Source organism: Moschus berezovskii, chromosome 25 (assembly GCF_049115385.1).
Source record: "Moschus berezovskii isolate FMDL1 chromosome 25, NW_MosBer_1.0, whole genome shotgun sequence".
NCBI classification, from domain to species: Eukaryota; Metazoa; Chordata; class Mammalia; order Artiodactyla; family Moschidae; genus Moschus; species Moschus berezovskii.
Window position 1 is genome coordinate 8182903 of NC_142484.1, and position 17649 is coordinate 8200551.

The window sequence follows — 17649 nt, forward strand, 5'->3', positions numbered from 1 at the left end:
CTCGGTCCCTCCTGCCATGGAACCAGCACCTTAAATCTTTCCCTTCTGTGGAGCCCCCAGAATCTCTGTTTCCTGACCCCTGGGGTTTCCTTCTGGCAGTTCTGCTCCTGGGACCCCCTCTCCTGCCAGTTATTCACTGAGGTTCCCCAGCTCCGAGCTCTGAGACCGTCTGAGTCTCTGACATTCCTAAATGTAGTCAGGGCCCCCCTCCAGGCTTCCAGGCCATTCTCCTGTAGCCTTCGGGGATGCCTTCACCTCATGACTGCCCTGGGCTGCTGCCCACTCTCTCCGACACCAACTCAGCCACCCACTGTGTCCCGTATTTTGTCCTTCTCCTCCTTTGGCCTCCCCATCCTGGGACAGTCCACCCTTGCTTCTTCACCTTGCCTTTTGATCCTGGCCCACCTCTGCCCTGCCCTTGAATATTGTTACCATGACCTTTGCCCTCGCAGCAGCCACCTTGCCCGGCCTCATGGCCATAGCTCCAGCCTTTCTGGTCACAGCCCTGCACATTCCTCCCTGCAAACTCCACAACTCCACCTTGACCTCCCAGCCCCGCTTTTCTGCTTTTCTCTGTGCAGCTCCCCTCCTTGCCCTCTGCTCCCTCCCACTGCCTCCCCCTAGGCCGCCTCTCCTCACAGTTTCCATCCTAACTCTAGTCTTGAAGCTGCCCCATTTCCTCCCCATCTCTGGTCCTGCCCCACACCCTTCCCTACAAGCTCTAGGTGGCTCTGCTCCATTTCTGCTCTAAGCCTCTCCCCTGCCTCTCCCCTGTCTTAACCCCTGGGCCTCTGACCTGCCTCCATTTCCACCTGTGCAGCCCCTTACAGCCACCTCCCTTCCCCGCCCACATCCCATGCCCTGACCCTGGCCGGGACCCTGAGCTGGGAGGGCTGAACAGGCTGGTCAGGCTCTGTGTGCTGGAGAGATCTTCGTGGGGGACCCTGAACTTCAGGGGAGCGAGAGGGCAAGGGGAGAGGCTTCTCTGGGCTCCGGCCCTTCCTAAAAGGACAGCTTTTTAGGCTCCCCGGGCTGTATACCCTCCCCAACACTGATGACACTGACTGGAAGGAATGAAGGAATGTGGCCTGAGGGGAGATGCCCTGTGGGCAGAGTGGAGCCGGAGGAGAAGTGGCAACTGATGGGCACTGGGCGGGGGTGGCCAGGCGGCGCAGGGAGCAGGAAAGGGGTACAGAGGGAGGTGTGGCGGAGAAGGCTGGAAGCTCCCTGAGCAGGCGTCTCCGCCCGCGTGAGAGGCAGTGCGATGGTGCGATGACTGAGTGTGACAGCGTGGGGCTGGTGCATGTTGATCGTGCCAGGAGTGTTCGGGGGGACCGTGGGGGACAGTCGCGTGGCCTCTGATGGGGCGTGTCGCTCTACATTTGTATTCCTTGACCGTGTGGTGTTTGCTGCCAGTTCAGTCTCCTGACCCTGCGTGGCAGGTGTGACTGTGCTTCTGGGTCCTTCGCTGTGAGTGAGGGCGGCTTCTCTCTCATCACAGTCATGTGAGGCTGCGTGCTGTTCGGAGCAGATGTTTGGGTTTGAGTCCCCGCTCCGCCACGTCCTTGCCCTGTCTTCGTGTGGTCCCCTCATCTCCCGTGCCTCAGTGTCCTCCTCTGCGTAGTGGTATGGGCAGAAGCCAGGGAGCCGCTGGGGAGGTTCGAGATGATGCACATAAAGCTCTCAGGACATTGCCCAGCCCCTGGGAAGCACCGTGTCCGGTAGTAGCCCTATTGCCTGTGAGTGTCCCCCCGGATGAGTTGCTCTACAGGTGGTCTGTGTCTGCCTCTTTGACTTCTGTCTCTGTGCCTGTGGGTTTAGGGGACAGGGTCCCCCAGCGCTGAGGAGAAGGGGCAAGGGGACAGGGAGCGGGGAGGAGTCTCCTTTTCCCCCTCTCAGCAGTTACCCACCGCCTTCGCAGGGTGCTGTGGTGAAGCACATACCCAGCTTCTGCTGGGTTACAGAGGCCTGGTGCTGTAGAGGGCGGGGCAGGGCGGGGTGGGGCTGGCCTTGGCATGGGGAGCCTGGAAAGGGTGGGGGGCTCTGGAGGAAGTATGGGAGCCACGTGCGGGGTGAACCAGGCACTCGACAGGCTCAAACCCCCTGGGGCGGCGGCCCCCAAACCCCCTCCTCCCCTGGTGACACATCAGCTCCCACCGCAGCGTCATTAGCAGCTCTCAGAGAGTGGGGAGGCGGCAGCAAAATAAGAGAAAAGCAATTTGACGTTTCTAATAAAGCGTCGCTCCACTTTGCCAAATTAATTTTGACTCCCATAATTATTTGCTGTAGGAGCGGCCTCGTTCTTCCCGCCGCCGCCTAATGAGGTAATTGGGGAATTAGGAATTAATGACTTTAACAGAAGTGACAACTGACTTCACGTTGGGAGCAGCTCTGGGAGCTGCCTCTCCCCCCTGGAGTGCATGGCTCTGGGCTCGGCTGCCTCTTAGGAAACGGGGTTGTCCTGCCTTCCAGCCGCCCTGGATGGCCTCTGTCTGCCCTGCTCTCAGACTGCTTCCACTTGTTGACTGCCGTCATCACTCGGCTGGGCCTCGTGGGGAGAAACCCTCAGAGGCACCCAAGGGGCTGGCACTATTGGATTACTCACAGTAGTACTGAGGTCTGTTCCCCTCGTGTGAGGAGCAGACCATTACCCCTTCTCCCTGGGTGTCGTCAGTCTGCGGGTGGTGGGTGGGTGCAGCTTGCTAGTACTCTGTTAGGCAAGCTCAGCCTCAGTTTCCCTGCTTTGCTGCATCTCTGAAGAGGTGCTGCCTGTGTGTATGGCTCTGTGTGTGTGTGTGTCTTTCCCAGGTTCTAGGAGGGGGAGAAATGGACCCACACTGGGGAAAGGAAAGGGCCTGGGTCTTCAAGTGGACCACAGGTGACACCCTGCTCCCTAACTCTCCCTGCAGACCCCATGCCTGCCTCGTCTGAGCCACCTTGCCCCTCTTTCAGCGCCGCCGAGCCTCTTGACCCTGTTGGATGCAGGAGGTGGCCACTGAATGGCTTCTCATGCCCAGGCTGGACTGGAACAGTCTGTCAGGAAGACTCCAGGAGTGTAGCGTGTTCTGGGATGATCTGGGTCCCCCTGACTGTGAGGGAATCTGTGCGAGTGTCTGTCCCATGTGGAGGAGGGTGTGGGAACTCAGGAGGCTGAACTTGGGGTACTTCTAGGAAGCACAGGGGAGTGGAATAGGAGCTCAGGCTTAGGGCCCAGAGGGCCTTGCGCTGGCTTCTTTAGATGTCTTTGGTCTTGAAGGAAGGTTGGTCTCAGTAGCCTCTCAGATCACCCCCAGCTCCAGCACTCTGAGTTGCTGTCTCCTCAGACTGGTGGGGCGAAGCAGGAGAGGGCACTGGCTTTGGTGTCAGGCCAACTGGGGTTCAAACCTGGGGTTCCTTTCTTGTGAGCCATGGAATTTGGGGATATTGTTTACCTTCCTGGGGTCTCAGTTTCCTCCTCAGTGGAACATGGATGCTGTACATTCCTGAGGGTTGCCTTGGGGGTGAAGAAAGCACGTGTGTACAGTACCCACAGAGGGCCTGGCACCATTGAGGGCTTCAGTGAGGCTCTGGCACCATGGACAGGACTCTTCCTGGACTGGCTCCTGGGCAGCCTGTGCGGGTTTCCCACGAGGCCCTCTCTGAGGCCTGGGGCTGGGCGAGTTGCTCAGACCGACTCTCTGCTCCCCTTCTCCAGGCTCAGTCCCTGTCTTTCCTCTCCCTGTCCGTTCCCACCTGCCTGCAGCATCCTCTGCCCTCACACCTCCATCTCACCTTTCCTTAATAACCCCAACATGGTTTGTCTCCTGGATCTCTTCCTATACCCAACACCCTCCAAAACACGCAGTCCAGATCCCCTACCTCTTCCCCCTTGACTGTAGAGGGGCTGCCCCCACACTCAGGCTTGACCTACGTGGGCTGATGCCTGCTGATGCCCTGGAGACAAAGCCCCCAGGGACTTGCCCAGTGCTGAGCATTCAGGGGAGGGGAGGCTGGAGCTTGGAGGTGTGTGTACTGGGGGAGGCCAGACCCTCCTGAGGCACCAGGCCTGTTGGTCGTGCCTTAGGGAGGCCTCTACCCTCGGTGTTCCCACTGGTCCTGGCTTGCTCTTGATCATCCCTGTCTGGGGCCTGCAGGCCCAGTGACCCTTGCATGGCGTAGGTGCCCCGTAAACATTTGTGAACATTTTGACTGAACCTAAAAGCAGGAGGCAAGTGTGGTCAGTTGAAGTGCTCCAGGTCCATGTTCTGCACGCCACAGTGGCTTCTCCAACCTTTCTGAACCTCAGTTGCTCCCTCACTCGCATATGGGGGAGGGGGCAAGCCAACCTCCTTGGGCAGGTAAAAGGGTCCAGTAAAGACATGGCTGGGAAAGGTGTGTTGTAAAGCTGTTAAATGCAGCAGAGCTGGACCGGTGGTGGTCACAGGAGGAGTTCTAGCAGGAGTGAATGGTTGTTCCCTCCCAACCCCTGATCTCTGCCTCCCTGTCCCCAGGACCAGGGCACCGTCGGAGTGATCTTTAACGTGGGCACGGACGACATTACCATAGACGAGCCCAACGCCATCGTGAGCGACGGCAAATACCACGTGGTGCGCTTCACTCGAAGTGGCGGCAACGCCACCTTGCAGGTGGACAGCTGGCCGGTCAACGAGCGGTACCCGGCAGGTAGGCGGTGGGGCGCAGAGGTGTGGCGGGAGGGGTGGGGCAGGGCGGCCAGGGCTGCCTCCGATAGGAGCGCTGCCTGCACCAGGGGCGGGGCTAAGTGGCGAGGCTTCCCGCTGCGGAAAGGTGTGGCTTGTAGGGGCGGGACCAAGGTGGGGCGGGGCTAAAAGGAGAAACTGGGATTTGAAGGGTAGGGGCCGGACTGTGGGAGGTCAGCTCGAAGTGGGTAGAAACAGCTGAGCAAGGAAGGATGCAGGGGCAGGGTCCCGTTTGGGGGTGGGGGAGGAGAGAAGCGAAGGCAGGTAGAGGTAAGGAGAGTCTGACGTAACTGAGGGAAGGATGAGCTGAGAAAAGAGGGACAGGTGGAAATGGGGCGGCAGATGCAGAAACCAAACAGAGAAGATTCAGAAGTAACCCAAAACGGATCTTGGCAAGGAAACAGGGCTGTTCCCAAGGATAGAACCAAGGCAAGAACCAAGGTCTTTACAAAGAGCAAGTTGAAGGTTCATACTAGGTGAACTAGATAAAGAGAAGTAACCATGGAGACCTGGAGAAAAGGAACCCCAGTGTCTCAAAGAGTAAGGGACATTGTGAAAGGGAGAGAGCGACAAGTGACAACAAGAGCAAAAAATAGGTCAAGTGCCTTCAACAAGGCTTCATCAACAGTCTACTGGTCTTAGGCCCTGTGCTAAGCCCCGAGGACACAGGGCACAGCCCCCGCTTGCAGGGAGCTCACAGTCATGGGAGTGGGGAAGCGCAGGGATGCAATCAGACTCGATTCAACAGTGTGACAGCTGTGGTGACCGAGGACCCACCAAGATCTGAGGCGCACAGGGCAAGGACAGGAATGAGGGCCTGAAAGACGTGAGGAGGCAGAGACTCTGTGAGAATCTGAGGGAGGCAGAGAAAGAGCCTCAGAGTGAGAGGAAACAAGGGAGGAGCGATGGAAAGATACGGGAATAGTCACTGAGACAGAAGCAGAAACGGAGGCAGCGCCCGGAGTGATGCAGGGAGATATATGGAGCCGCTGTCTCGCAGATGCAGCCAGCAAGAGAAGAGATGTCCAGAGCCTGGGGAGGGAGACGACAGGGTGGGGAAGTGGAGGTACTGCAGGAGGCCCGCAGACACACCGGGCCACGGAGATACAGGCTGAGGGACACTGCAGAGTCGCATGCGCGGGGGCGACTGAGGAGCAGGGAGAGCGCCTGCAGGCTCAGCTGCTCTCCTTGGCCACAGTGATGCCCGGAGAAGCCGCCGTGCTGGCGGGGGGCGTTGGGGGGAGACATGAGAGGTGCAAGTGTGCAGACCCACCCAGGCCCCTTATTCTGGGGTGAAAAGGTTCTTGTGGGCGTATGGCTCACCGACACGTGGGCTTGTACCCAGACACTCGCAGGCAGCCCCTGAAGACAGAGCCCCAAAGCCCCTAATAAACACAGAGACTGACACACACGGAGGCCAGCCCCAGGCACACAGACACTAGCAAACATTCACATGATCAGACAGACACAGGGGGAAAAAGCCCTACAGAAGGATGCCAGCTTACACCAAGGCCTGGGCATGTGTGGGGCAACTCAGGCACACAAACGTCCCCATTCGAAGTGCCACAGACACGCCGACACCGACAGGCCAGGCTATGGGCCTCAGATTTCGCTCTTTCTTAGACACACACACCAGGGCAACCTTTGCAGCAGTGAAGACACCAGCCTGCACTGGACAGGGCTGAACTCTGGGAGCATGAAGCTTTACATCAAGCCAGAGCTCCTCCCCTTGGATCCCAGCAGCGCAGATGCAAGATTAGAAGAGTCACACTTGCCCTCCTCTGCTTGGGATCCCTGGCTGGGGTTGGAGAGACTGTGGGGTGCCTCCTTGACTGCCAATCAGAGTAACCTGAGGGTCTGGTGTCCTGTGAGGGCAGCTCACATACGAAAGCAAGTGCCACCCTGAGCAACACCAGCAGGCCAAAGTAGACTGTGCGTGGCCCAGAATCTTAGGGAACACAGACACGCAACCCAGGGACCCCGGGTCAGCAGGACCTGGCTTTTCTTCCTGCATCTGCTACTGACAAGCTGGGTGACCTTGGACAAGTCATCTGGTGCCTCTGCATCTCAGTTTCTACCTCTGAAAGTTGGGGATAGTATCTGCATCGTAGCCATGCTGTGAGAGTTCTGTGAGATGACCTAAGTAAAGTGCTGGAATGCCATGGCGTGGCAGAGGTGCCGTGTGGATGGGACTCTTGTTAGAACTGGTGTGTGTGCCAGTGAGGCAGACACACATTCTTCCCTCCCTCTCAGGACCCGCACATGCGCAAATGCATGACCACACAGACGCAGACACACACACACAGCTCTCCGGTAGGAGTGGGTGCCTGGATGCCTCCTGCCCTCCTGCCTCTGCTCGAGTGCTCCCTCTCCCTCCCCTCCCCTGCCTATCTCCGGTCTGGCTGCTACTCTCTTCCTCCAGACTCTTCTGGGGTCCCTCCCAGCCCCAGCCCCAGTGCTGTGCTGCCTCTAACAGAACACAGGACACTGCTGGTCACTTGCCAGCTGCAGCTCGGTGGGGGCTTCCCCTGGGCAAGGACTGGACCTTTGTCTTTGCATCTCCAGTACCCAGTACCAGGAATAGAGAAGACACTCAGGAGATGTTTGTTGAGTGACTCAACGAGTGGATGATCCATTTTTGTCTAAAACACAAGTGACCCGACTCTGTGGATTCAGAGTCTGTGGAATCTTCAGGAGGGCAAGGTCTCACTGCCTCGTAAGCATCCAAGGAGGCCCCACCCTTGCTGGAGTGAACACACCATGGGAGGTTCATGGGAGGTGAACACAGGCACGCCCAGGCCCAGGTCTCGCTGGGCAGGTAGCATGGTTGTACAGTGAGACCTGAGAAGGAAAACGTCCCAGAGCACATGTTACTGAAGATCATGTCAGTGGTTTCAATGGGTAGAGTGGCGAGGTGCCCAAAGGAAATAACTTCCATTTCCACAGCTACAGTTTGGGGTCACCCACATTCTTGGGGGAGAGCTCACAGGACACACAGACACAGACAGACAGACACACACACACATCCTCCTTCCTCCCTGTGAGCAGAGAGAACAGATGTGTATGGATGGGCAGCCAGGATTGAGAGGAGGAAGGCTCAGGTTGGGGCTGGGATGGGTCCCCAGGGCTGGGACGGAATGGGGACCTGAGCGGAGAGGAGTCCAAGGGTTCTTGGAGTGAAAATGAGAGAGAGGGGGATGAGAGCCAGGTGCCCCCAGGTGGAGGAGGGCCATGAGTGCCTGCAGGGAGCCGGGAGTGGGCCAGGGTGACAGAGGAGGCGAGATGCAAGGGTTGGGTGGGGCAGTTGGGGACTTCTAGCTGCCACACTCAGCACTGTGACCAGGGTGAGAAGCCCGGAAGTGTCTTCAGTGAGAGCGGTGGGGGCTTGGTGGGGGAAGTGCAGGTGGAAACCAGTGGTGGGGTGGGGTGTGGGGTGGGGTGGGAGGTGAGGGGAAGCTGGGAGTTGATCACAGAATGTATAGGGAACCGAGGGGACTTTGAGAAGAGTTTTAAATCTCACTGTTAAATGCGTGTGCTGGAGCACCCCCTAAATGCCGCATAAACCCCCGCTTAACCCATCCCTCCCACTTCTAAACCGCCCTCTAAATGCAGTAACCAGCTGGGTCGCTAAGGCCTTCCACCCCTAACTTAAACCTGCTAAATACCCCTCCCTGCCCCTCTACCTGACTCTGGGATGGGGAAGGAAGCGGGCAGACAGATAAACCTGTTTAACCTCTGACCTTTGACCTTCCAGCTGCCTCTTCTTCCATTCCCCTTTCCTTTTCTTCCTTGTCCCCTCTTTTTCTTCGGGTGGCTCCTGCCCCCGGGATGGGGCTGGCTCTGCCTGGGAGCCTAGGGTGGGGGACTGGAGGGAGGACGAGGGACCGGCGTTTCTTCTCCCGCCTTGGGTGGACCTGCCCTCTCTCCGTGGGATGTGGCCGCTTACTCTGAGTCTCCTGAGAAATGCATAATTACTTTTCTAACTCCTTTGGACTTCGCCGCCTGAGAAACCTACTGTCTTTCTAAACTTTTCCAAGGAAACTTTGATAACGAGCGCCTGGCGATTGCTAGACAGAGAATCCCCTACCGGCTTGGTCGAGTAGTTGATGAGTGGCTGCTCGACAAAGGTAATTAACCAGAATTAATTAATTAATTAATTAACTTTAAAAACACTATCTTAAAGGTGCAGAGCTCTCTCTTTCCCCATCCGAGCCTTCCCCATCACCCACCCCCTAGTGAAAGGACGATTGTCCGGCCAGGGTGCTCCCTTCCTCTCTGGGATCAAGGGTCTGTGGCTTCGAGAGGGGTGGTTGGGGCAGGGGTGGGGTTTTCCTTGAAGTGGGAGAGCTCTGTCTCTTCCTAAACCCGTGATGGGACTAGGGTCATTGAGGAGATGCTGAACCCCTCCAGGAAGGCAGGGTGAAGTGTAGGTGGGGAGGGGGCTGCCCTGTTGGCTCAGAGATTTAGTCGAGGGCCAGCTGAGGACCACAGCATGCTGGGCAGCAGACGACTTTGGGAAGCAGAGGGTGGTGGTCCTAGGATCCCAAGGAGGGATAGGAAGACCTCACAGGGCTCATCTGAGGAGAAAAGGGAGGAGTGGGGGGGCTTCAGATCCTACTGGAAAGATCAAAAGTGTCTGTGAGGCCGCTGTCTCTGGAAGGGGCCCACCTGGGTCTGGAAGGTCTCAGACGCAGTGGAGGCTAGGGGGAGACTAAGAGGTGAGGGAGAGGTTGCATCCCAGGAGGATTTCTGTGCCCACTGAGCTGATGAGGAAGACAGAACAGCTGGCTAAGAGGCACTGCTGGGTGTGAGGGAGGAGGGAGAAGGCTACTTGTCACCAAGGGAAGTTGGGGCCAAGGGCAAAGCCATCCCATTCCCTTTGGAGAGGGGGCGAGCTCTGTACCTCTAAGGCTAAACTCTAGGGGGGAAGTAGCACTGTTAAACCTCCACCTAACCAGCTGATAACTGTGCTTTTAAATGTCCATTGGGGCCTGCCCCAACTAAAACCCCCAATGTCACTTCCAGCCCCCCACACGGCCAGTGGGGACTAAACATGCTGATAACCAGATGTGATAAATACGTAGCAGGACAAAAAGTTAAAGGGACTGTAACAGACATCGCTAAAACCTACAGCCCCCAGCCACACTGGGCTGCTCTCTCCAGCGGGGTGAACTTTAACCCTTTGAGGAGTTCATGGTGGGTGGGGCCCCAGGGGCCTAGTTGGCTCACCTATGTAGCTTCCTCCCCATTACCCACCTCCCTCTCCCGGAATCAGAGAGGCCAAGGGAGCAGCTTGGGCTGAGGCCTGGACAACTTGTGACCCCAAGGGTAGGGAGAGCTGACAGGCCAGGGAGAGGGGCCTGGGGGGTGGGACTTGTGATCCGTTTGAAGGAAGAATTCCTGCCGGTGGTTTGGAATCCCAGTCCTGCTTTGCTCCTGCAGGGTTGCACCTTCTCTTTAGGCCTCTGGTTCCTCTTCTAGAAAGTGCAGGATTGGGCCACGTTCTGTAGTATCCCAGAGTGTGGCATGGCCTTGGTCAAGGCATCAGCTCCCTCCTTGGGGAGACAGGGACAGTGATCCCCACTCAGCCTGCCTCACACGGGGTGCTGTGAGGATGAGATGAAACGAGGAGCAGGAAAGTACTGGAGAACCAAAGCTGGGCATTCTTGGAGAGATTACTTTACCGTCAGCACCTAGCATGTGGTAGGTTCTCAATAAATATTTATTGAGTGAATCTATTTTTCCAGTTCCAAAATGTATCCTGTGAAGCATAAGTCCCATGAGATGCTTCACGATAAAGAGATTTGTGGTTTAAAAAAAACAAGAAGAAATAGAGAGATTTGTGGTAAAATGAGCTTGAGAAATCGGAATCCTGTTTCTTCCTCTTGGAGAGGCATATGAACGTGCATTTAATAAAGTCTCTGAGAAGCCCTGCTAGAGAGAAACCCCTTGTTTAATTATGAAATGTTTGTTTTCCAAACTCGTTTGACCACTGTGAACCTTCTCCCCTTTGTTTTTCTCCTAATTCTCACGTGCGGGTGTGAACTGGACACAGTGATCCTCAAGGCCTCTCTGGGTCCCATATCTAGCTGCCACTCACTAGTTCTCAGCTACTGTGGGCTCTGGCTGTGCCCTCTGGACGATGATGACCCTGCTCCAGGGCTGAGGGAGGTGCTGGGCAGAGGGAGGGCTGGAGGAGGAGAGGCTGAGCAGAGGGCCTGAGCAGACACACCTGTGGCCAATCATTGGCCAGAGGCCAGACAGATGGCTGGGGGCCCCAGAGGTCTGGGTGTTCTGGGGAACCCATGTTTCCAGCAAGAGTGTGGGTTTCATAAGTTGGACTGTCCTCAGCCCAGGTTTCAGGGCAGGGCTTATAGGCACCTAACTCTAAACCAGATCTTTAACGAGGCACTAACCAGAGGCTAACAAGGGCTAAGCCAGGCCTTAAACCCCCAGCGCCAGCAGCTGAAGGTCCAGGGGAGTAGGGGGCAACCTAGTACTTCCTCTGCCCCCCTCCCCCCACAAAATAAGCAACGTCAAAACCAAAGTTAAATCTAAACTTAAACATAATAAATATCTTTTCTAAAAACCAAACCAAAGCAACAAACTCAGAGGGTTAAACTGACCCCCAGATCCACTAAAACCAAACAGAACAGCCAAAGCCCACCCAGGTGGGAATTCTGAGGTGTAACTGCTGAGTGAGGAGCGAGGTTGGAGCTGGAGTGGTTTTTTTGGCTGTCAGAGAGCGAAGCAAGGTCCCTTTAACATTTTCCATCTCTGTGCTTGCACACCCTGGCGGGGAGGAAGGACTCTGCTCTCCAGGGCATGATCCCCAGGCTGTGGCTGAGCCTCGAGGGGAGAGGGGCCTGGCCAGAGGTCCGAGGGCCTGGTGGTGGCTGGGAGGACGGAGTGCCGTCCACGTGGCTGCTCCTAGGCTCACGCATGCTGGCCTTCCTCCCACGCACTGTCCACCCGGGCCTCACCTCCATCCCTGCCCTGACACGCACTGACCACGTGGCCTGGCAGTCACCTCCTCCGTTTCTGCCTTTTTGTCTCCTCTGTCTGTTGCTTCTGAGGGCTCCGTGGCTTGGGGCTGGACATGGGGTATGGGAAATTGGTGGGGAGCAGAGAGGGAAGATGGGGATCCAACTGAAGGGAAAGAAGGGGATGATGCCCCCAGAGTAAGAGAGGAGGGGTGATGGGAAGGCCAGAGGCATGAGCATGGCGGGGAGAGGGGGGAGCTGGGCCCCCTTTCCTGGCCCACACGTGCCCTGGGGCCCCTTCCCCTCCAGGGTCCCTGCTGGCTGGACCTGGCTAGTGGCTGACGAGGACTTTCCCTTTGGTGTCCGCCCCTTCCTTGTTTCTCCCTCCCCACCCAACCCCTACTTGCTGGTTTCCACCTCCACCCCGTGCCCCGCCTTGGACACCCCCTTCTCCTCTCCCTTTCTGGTCTCCCCCTACTGCCCGTCCCCTCTCTGTCTGTCACCCCTGCCCCTCCCCACCCCCCAGGCCGCCAGCTGACCATCTTCAACAGCCAGGCTGCCATCAAGATCGGGGGCCGGGATCAGGGCCGCCCCTTCCAGGGCCAGGTGTCCGGCCTCTACTACAATGGGCTCAAGGTGCTGGCGCTGGCCGCCGAGAGCGACCCCAACGTGCGGACCGAGGGCCACCTGCGCCTGGTGGGGGAGGGGCCGTCCGTGCTCCTCAGCGCGGAGACCACGGCCACCACCCTGCTGGCCGACATGGCCACCACCATCATGGAGACCACCACCACCATGGCCACCACCACGACGCGCCGGGGCCGCTCCCCCACGCTGAGGGACAGCACCACCCAGGTGAGGGCCCCTTCAGCGGGCGGACGAGGGATGGGGATTCAGGTGGGCCTAGGGCTGATGTCTGCCTAGCGACCCCAGTGCCCGGGAAGTTCTGAGGGGACGGTGGTTTCGACAGAGCTGGCAAGGTCTCCTTTCTTGAAGCGCTTGTCACCCTGGGAACCAGCGATGTCATAGATGCGGAAGTGACCAGTCTTTCTAGGAGGACCATTCCCAGAGTCGAGGGGAAATTGGGTACCCTAGCTAGACCAGGGAGGACCACCCCCCACCTATGAGAGAGGTGCTGCTATAGGAGGAGAGCAGAGCTGGGAAGGAAGGCTTTCTGGAGGAGGCATTCCAGGCCTCGGCTTGATGCTTCTACCTGGAGAGACGGGTGAAGCCCCTAAGAGACCAAATTGGGCCGCAGGATGGAATGACCCCTGCTACCTGCCTAGTAATGAAGGCCATACTTGGTGTTGTGTGGGCATCAAGGGGGAAACAGGGAGCCAGGATGGCACCGCTCTGGGCAGTGCACAGAGGCGACAGCGCTGGAAGGGTCTGCGGCTCATCTGGCAGTGGCAGCCCTTCTCCAGAGGCTGGTGGATGCCGGAGCAGCCTCTCCCTGATTGCCGGTGTCCCTGTGGTGGGACTGCCGGCCCGCTCCCATCACAAGCCCTCTCCATGTGTCCTTGAGTAAACGCCACCGTGTAGCAGGCCTCAGTGTCCTCCGTGCCTGGGGGTCAGAGCCAGGCAGGTGCAGACAGTCCCCTGGTGTTTTACCTCCCTCCCCCTGGCCTGCCCCACCTGCTGTGCTCTCCCCGGGTCAGGTTTGAGTTTATCTCCTCTTGCACCCAGGGGAGCACCCAAGGGGGCTGTATCTGAGAGTGTGGCTCTGCTGGGACAGGAGAGGCCTGACTTTCCTGGTGGCCAAAGCTGATTGAGCATATGTGACTCACCAAGGTAGCCCAGGTGCAGCTGAGTTTTCTAGCTGTTGCTGTGGCCTGAGGGTGGGGGCTTGCACCTGGCACACTGAACCTTGCTTAGGGACCCTGCTCCCTCTGCCCAAGCCACTCCTGTTCCTCATCACCCATGGCTGTGGGCCTCTGGGCCTGGTGGGACCTCTGTCGTCCCGAGTGAGGGAGGGGCTGGGTCAGTCACGGGGACAGGTCCTACCTCCACCACCAGCCTGCAGTTTCTGTAAATGAGGGCTGGGCTCTCTGAGCTCCCATCCCCTCATCCCTGCCAGTCTGTGCAGGAGGGGCCTGGATTTGGCTGACAACCTTGTCCAGGGAAGAGAGTCAAGCCTGAACCCCCTTCCCTTCCGCCTTTAGAGCCAAAAAATTTGAGGGGACCTGAATGCCAGGCCTTATCCCAGGGAGCAGGGAGCCCTGGGGAAAAAGGCGTGGCTCTAGCCAAGGTTGGGCACTGGCCATGCCCAGTACCTGACGGCAAGAAGGGCTCCAGGCTTAGTGTGAGGTGATGGGCAGAACGTCTAGGCAGGAGAGAGGGGTGGGGCTCTAGGGGTCACAGCTGTGTGGTGGAGCCTGCAGGCTGGCAGAGAAGCAGAAGTAGTCTTCCAGTCCCCACCTTGCCCTTCGGTGAGGGCTGCAGAGTCCTGAGATCAGGGGGTGGGGAAGAAGCAGGATGTGACCGGTTCACCCCTTACCCAGCCCAGACTCCTCGCAGCCTTGGCCTTCGGCCTGGCCTTCTCCCTCCACCCGAAGTCTTTAATCCCCTTCCTGCTTGGAGTCTGGGTTTCCTTCCTTGGGTTTCTTCCCTGTCACCCCCTGTGTATCCCCCCTCCCCTTACACTCTCTCATCTTGGGGATTCTCTGTCTTTACAATCAGGAGGAGAGAAAATGCTGACAAAGTCAACTCCCATTGTCATGGCAACCACAGCCCTGATTATTGTGTGCAGCCTGGTTCCTGGGCTCCAGGAAGGGGGTTGGAAGAAAGATGAGAATGGTGGGGTGGTGAGGCTGGAACCGAGAAACCCCCCAGGTCCTGCTCTGCCCATGCCAGCCTCCAGAGGCCCCTGTGCCTCACCTCCTGCTGCCCCTGGACCCCCTTGCTCTGGTCTTGCAGTCACAGGTCCGGCTTGAGTCCCCCCAGAGTCCCCCCAGCTTCCCAGAAAAAAAGGCACAACATGTGCTGTTTCATTGATCCCTAGGAGCGCAGGAGCTGCTGCAGGGCAGGGCCGTTCAGTCTTGCTTTGCATGGGGAGGTGGAGGCCCCTGGGTCACCCAGCAAACTATGAGAGAGCTGGGGTGTGGACCAGGATGTGTGTCTCTGCCCAGGGCCCATCCCCCATCCTGTCCCACAACTTAGGAGGTGGCCGTGGGGCCTGCTGGCCCGCCCTGGAATGCTCCTCTTTCCCCCCACCCTCCTCTCGCCCCCAGAACACAGATGACCTCCTGGTGGCCTCGGCCGAGTGCCCGAGCGATGACGAGGACCTGGAGGAGTGTGAGCCCAGTACTGGTGAGTGCCTTTCCCCCCTCCCCTGCCCCGGGCCCACTGCAACACTGAGGGGAGGGGGGCGACTGTCCCTGTCCCCAGCCCAAGTCCCCCCAGAGGCCTCTGCCAGGCCTTAACTTTTCCTGATAGCTTCCTCTCCCTTCCTGCCATTGCCACCAGGCCCCATGAGTACTCCCTGGTGAGGCAGTTTTTGGCCTTTTGGTGCCCCAGCCCTCAGAGGTAGTGTAGTGAGGTCCTTAGCTTGGGGTCCTAAGACTGAGGGCCAAGGGATGCCAGGAGGGAAAGAGGGAGAATTTACCCTAGAAAGATGAGTAACGGCAGGTCCCATGAGTCCTTATGGTGTGTTGGGGGATGGAGTATGGGGATGGGGAATGCAGGCCTAGGAACTACAATTCCCATCAGCTCTTGGGTTCAGAACTGCAATTCCCATCAGTCCTTGAGGTCTAGGGTTCTCTTGGTCACTAAAAGAGGAGGTCTCTGCTGGCTCCTGTACCCTCCTCACTCCAGGTCTCAGGGAGGTGGCCAGACAATCCCGGGGCTCCCTGGCCAAGCTGGGGCAGTTAGGTGGGAGGTGCCCCAGTCAGGCATTAGTGCCCCAGGGAGATTGGGCCTGGGGAGCTGCTCTGGGAGGAAAGCAGAGCTGGGAGGGAAGGCTTCCTGGAGGAGGCATTCCAGGCCTCTGCTTGATGCTTCTAGCTGGAGAGAAGGGTGCAGCCCCACAGAGAGAGACCAGATTGGCAAAGCAGGGGTGGGCCTTGGGTGCCAGCTGAGAAGTATTGGGTGTGGAGCAGCACAGTGGGTGCATGTAAGTAGGTGGGTGGCAGCTGGGAGGAGCTGAGGTTCTTGTATGTGAGGCTGGCAGCGGGAATGGAAGGAGACTGAATGTGGCCACATTTCCCTATGGGAGCACGTGGGCCTTGGCAGTGGCCTGGATGAGCCCCCGGGAGCCTCATCTCTTGCTTGGGTTTTGCAGAGATTTCTCCCCATTACTTTGCAATGCATGATGGCTGGGCTGTTGGTACTGGAAGCTGGAGGTTGGGGCAGGTGCCTGCAGGGTCGGAGTCAGGGGAGGGGGTGAAGGATTCAGCTGAGGTGGGTAGTGTGACCTGGGAAGAGCCTGTGAATCTGGCCTGGGGGAGAGCCTGGGGGGTCTGCCAGCCACAGAAGAGCTACTCAAGCTGAGGGTGGGCTGCAGCGGGCATGGAAGGAGACTGAATGTGGCCATTCAATGGAAGGAATGGAAGGGGCAGAGCCAGAAGACCCTGGAGCCTTGGGGCAGAGACCAAGGATGAGGGATTTCTGGGACGCAGGCCATCAGGCCCAGAGGCTGATGCCTGACCACCCTGTGTCCCTCAGTAGGCTAGAGTGAGGGGGTTGTTCTGGCAGTCTTGGGCCCTGAGGGACTTTGGGAAGCCTCTGGTTACTGGGCTGGAAAGGCCTTCACACCCATAGCCAGAACAGTGCTTTCTGGACGGATGCCCTCCACCTTGGGAAGCTCTTCTTTGGGGGGGCTCCCTGTCTCCCTGGTGATCTTGGCTCAGGGATGCACCCTCACACCCGCCGTTGCTTTGGGAAGCTCTGGGACTCTGGCACCTTTGACATAGCACCCTCCTCGCACCCCGCTTTTCCCCAGACTAGTCATTGAAGTGGTTTCCTGTAGCTGGACACAGAACTTCCAGCTAAGGCCTGTGGCATGGGCTGTGCTGCAAGATCCCATGGGAGCCCCGGGATGGGACTCTGGGGACAAAAGGCTGTATGGTCACGAGAAAAAGGCACTGCTTGGCCCCACCGCACATGTTTGCACACTTGGGGATGTGAACTGCTGGGGTGAGTGGAGAAGTCTCTGCTTTCCCCCGGCCCTGCAGGTGGCCATCCTACAGTGACAGACAGGGCCATCCCGGGGCCATGCACTGTCCACTGAGGCTCGGGCCTCCCAGCCCCACCAGGGATCTCATCAGGGGCGTGACTGTGATGCTGAGTGTGTGTGTAGGTGGCTGGGTGCTTTTAGGCTGTGTTGGGGCCAGGGATTGAGGCAGAGCTGAAGTGGGCAGGTCAGTTGCCTTCCTTCCATCAAAGGGTCAAGTCTGTGAGGGGACTGTGGAGAGCGGAGGAGGAACGGAGGCTGGGGGATGGGGAGAGGCTGGTGGGCCAGCCTTTAAAAATAAAAGGGCGGGCAGGCAGAGGGCATGCTGAGCGTCCAGAAAAAACCCATGGAACCCACCTTGAGATGTGCATCGCACATGTTTGCACCTCCACATTCACGCTGCTCTGAAATGTTTAAATTGGATTTTTATCTCCATGGGAAGCCAGACAAGGGCCAAGATGACTCTAGGGTCCCTAGACCATGACACCTCCCACCTGGAGGGGGAGGGGCTCAGGCCAGAACCCCTCTTGTGCCCCCAGTGCAGGGAGGCTTTTTCTTCAGCAGATACCAGGCTTCCTTGGTCTCCAAGGTCAGTGTCAGAGATGGAAGCAGCCTGGCTAGAGATAGCTGCTACTCGGGGGCTGGCCCCAGGCTCTTTGCACCTCTCTTACCTGCCAGATCCTCCTCCCTGGGCTCTGGTGTGAAGCCTCAGGTCATCCCTGATGTGTTCCTCACCTTCTATTGACTTGGGCCCCTCCACAGAGCCAGCTTGGAGAACCCATCATCTGACAGTCACTTTAGT

General features: G+C 58.1%; 1 protein-coding gene across 3 annotated transcripts in view; it reads left to right on the forward strand.

Moving 5' to 3' along the window:
- The window catches only part of NRXN2 (neurexin 2), a 103791-nt gene that overhangs the window by 75249 nt on the left and 10893 nt on the right, over positions 1–17649 (forward strand). For 2 of the 3 annotated variants that reach the window (XM_088832122.1, XM_088832120.1), the window contains 4 exons: positions 4491–4662; positions 8735–8824; positions 12207–12532; positions 14908–14986. In XM_088832122.1, the coding sequence (XP_088688248.1) occupies positions 4491–4662; positions 8735–8824; positions 12207–12532; positions 14908–14986 (667 nt within the window). The remainder of the gene's footprint in view (positions 1–4490; positions 4663–8734; positions 8825–12206; positions 12533–14907; positions 14987–17649) is intronic. The other variant, XM_088832121.1, reaches the window with a different exon arrangement.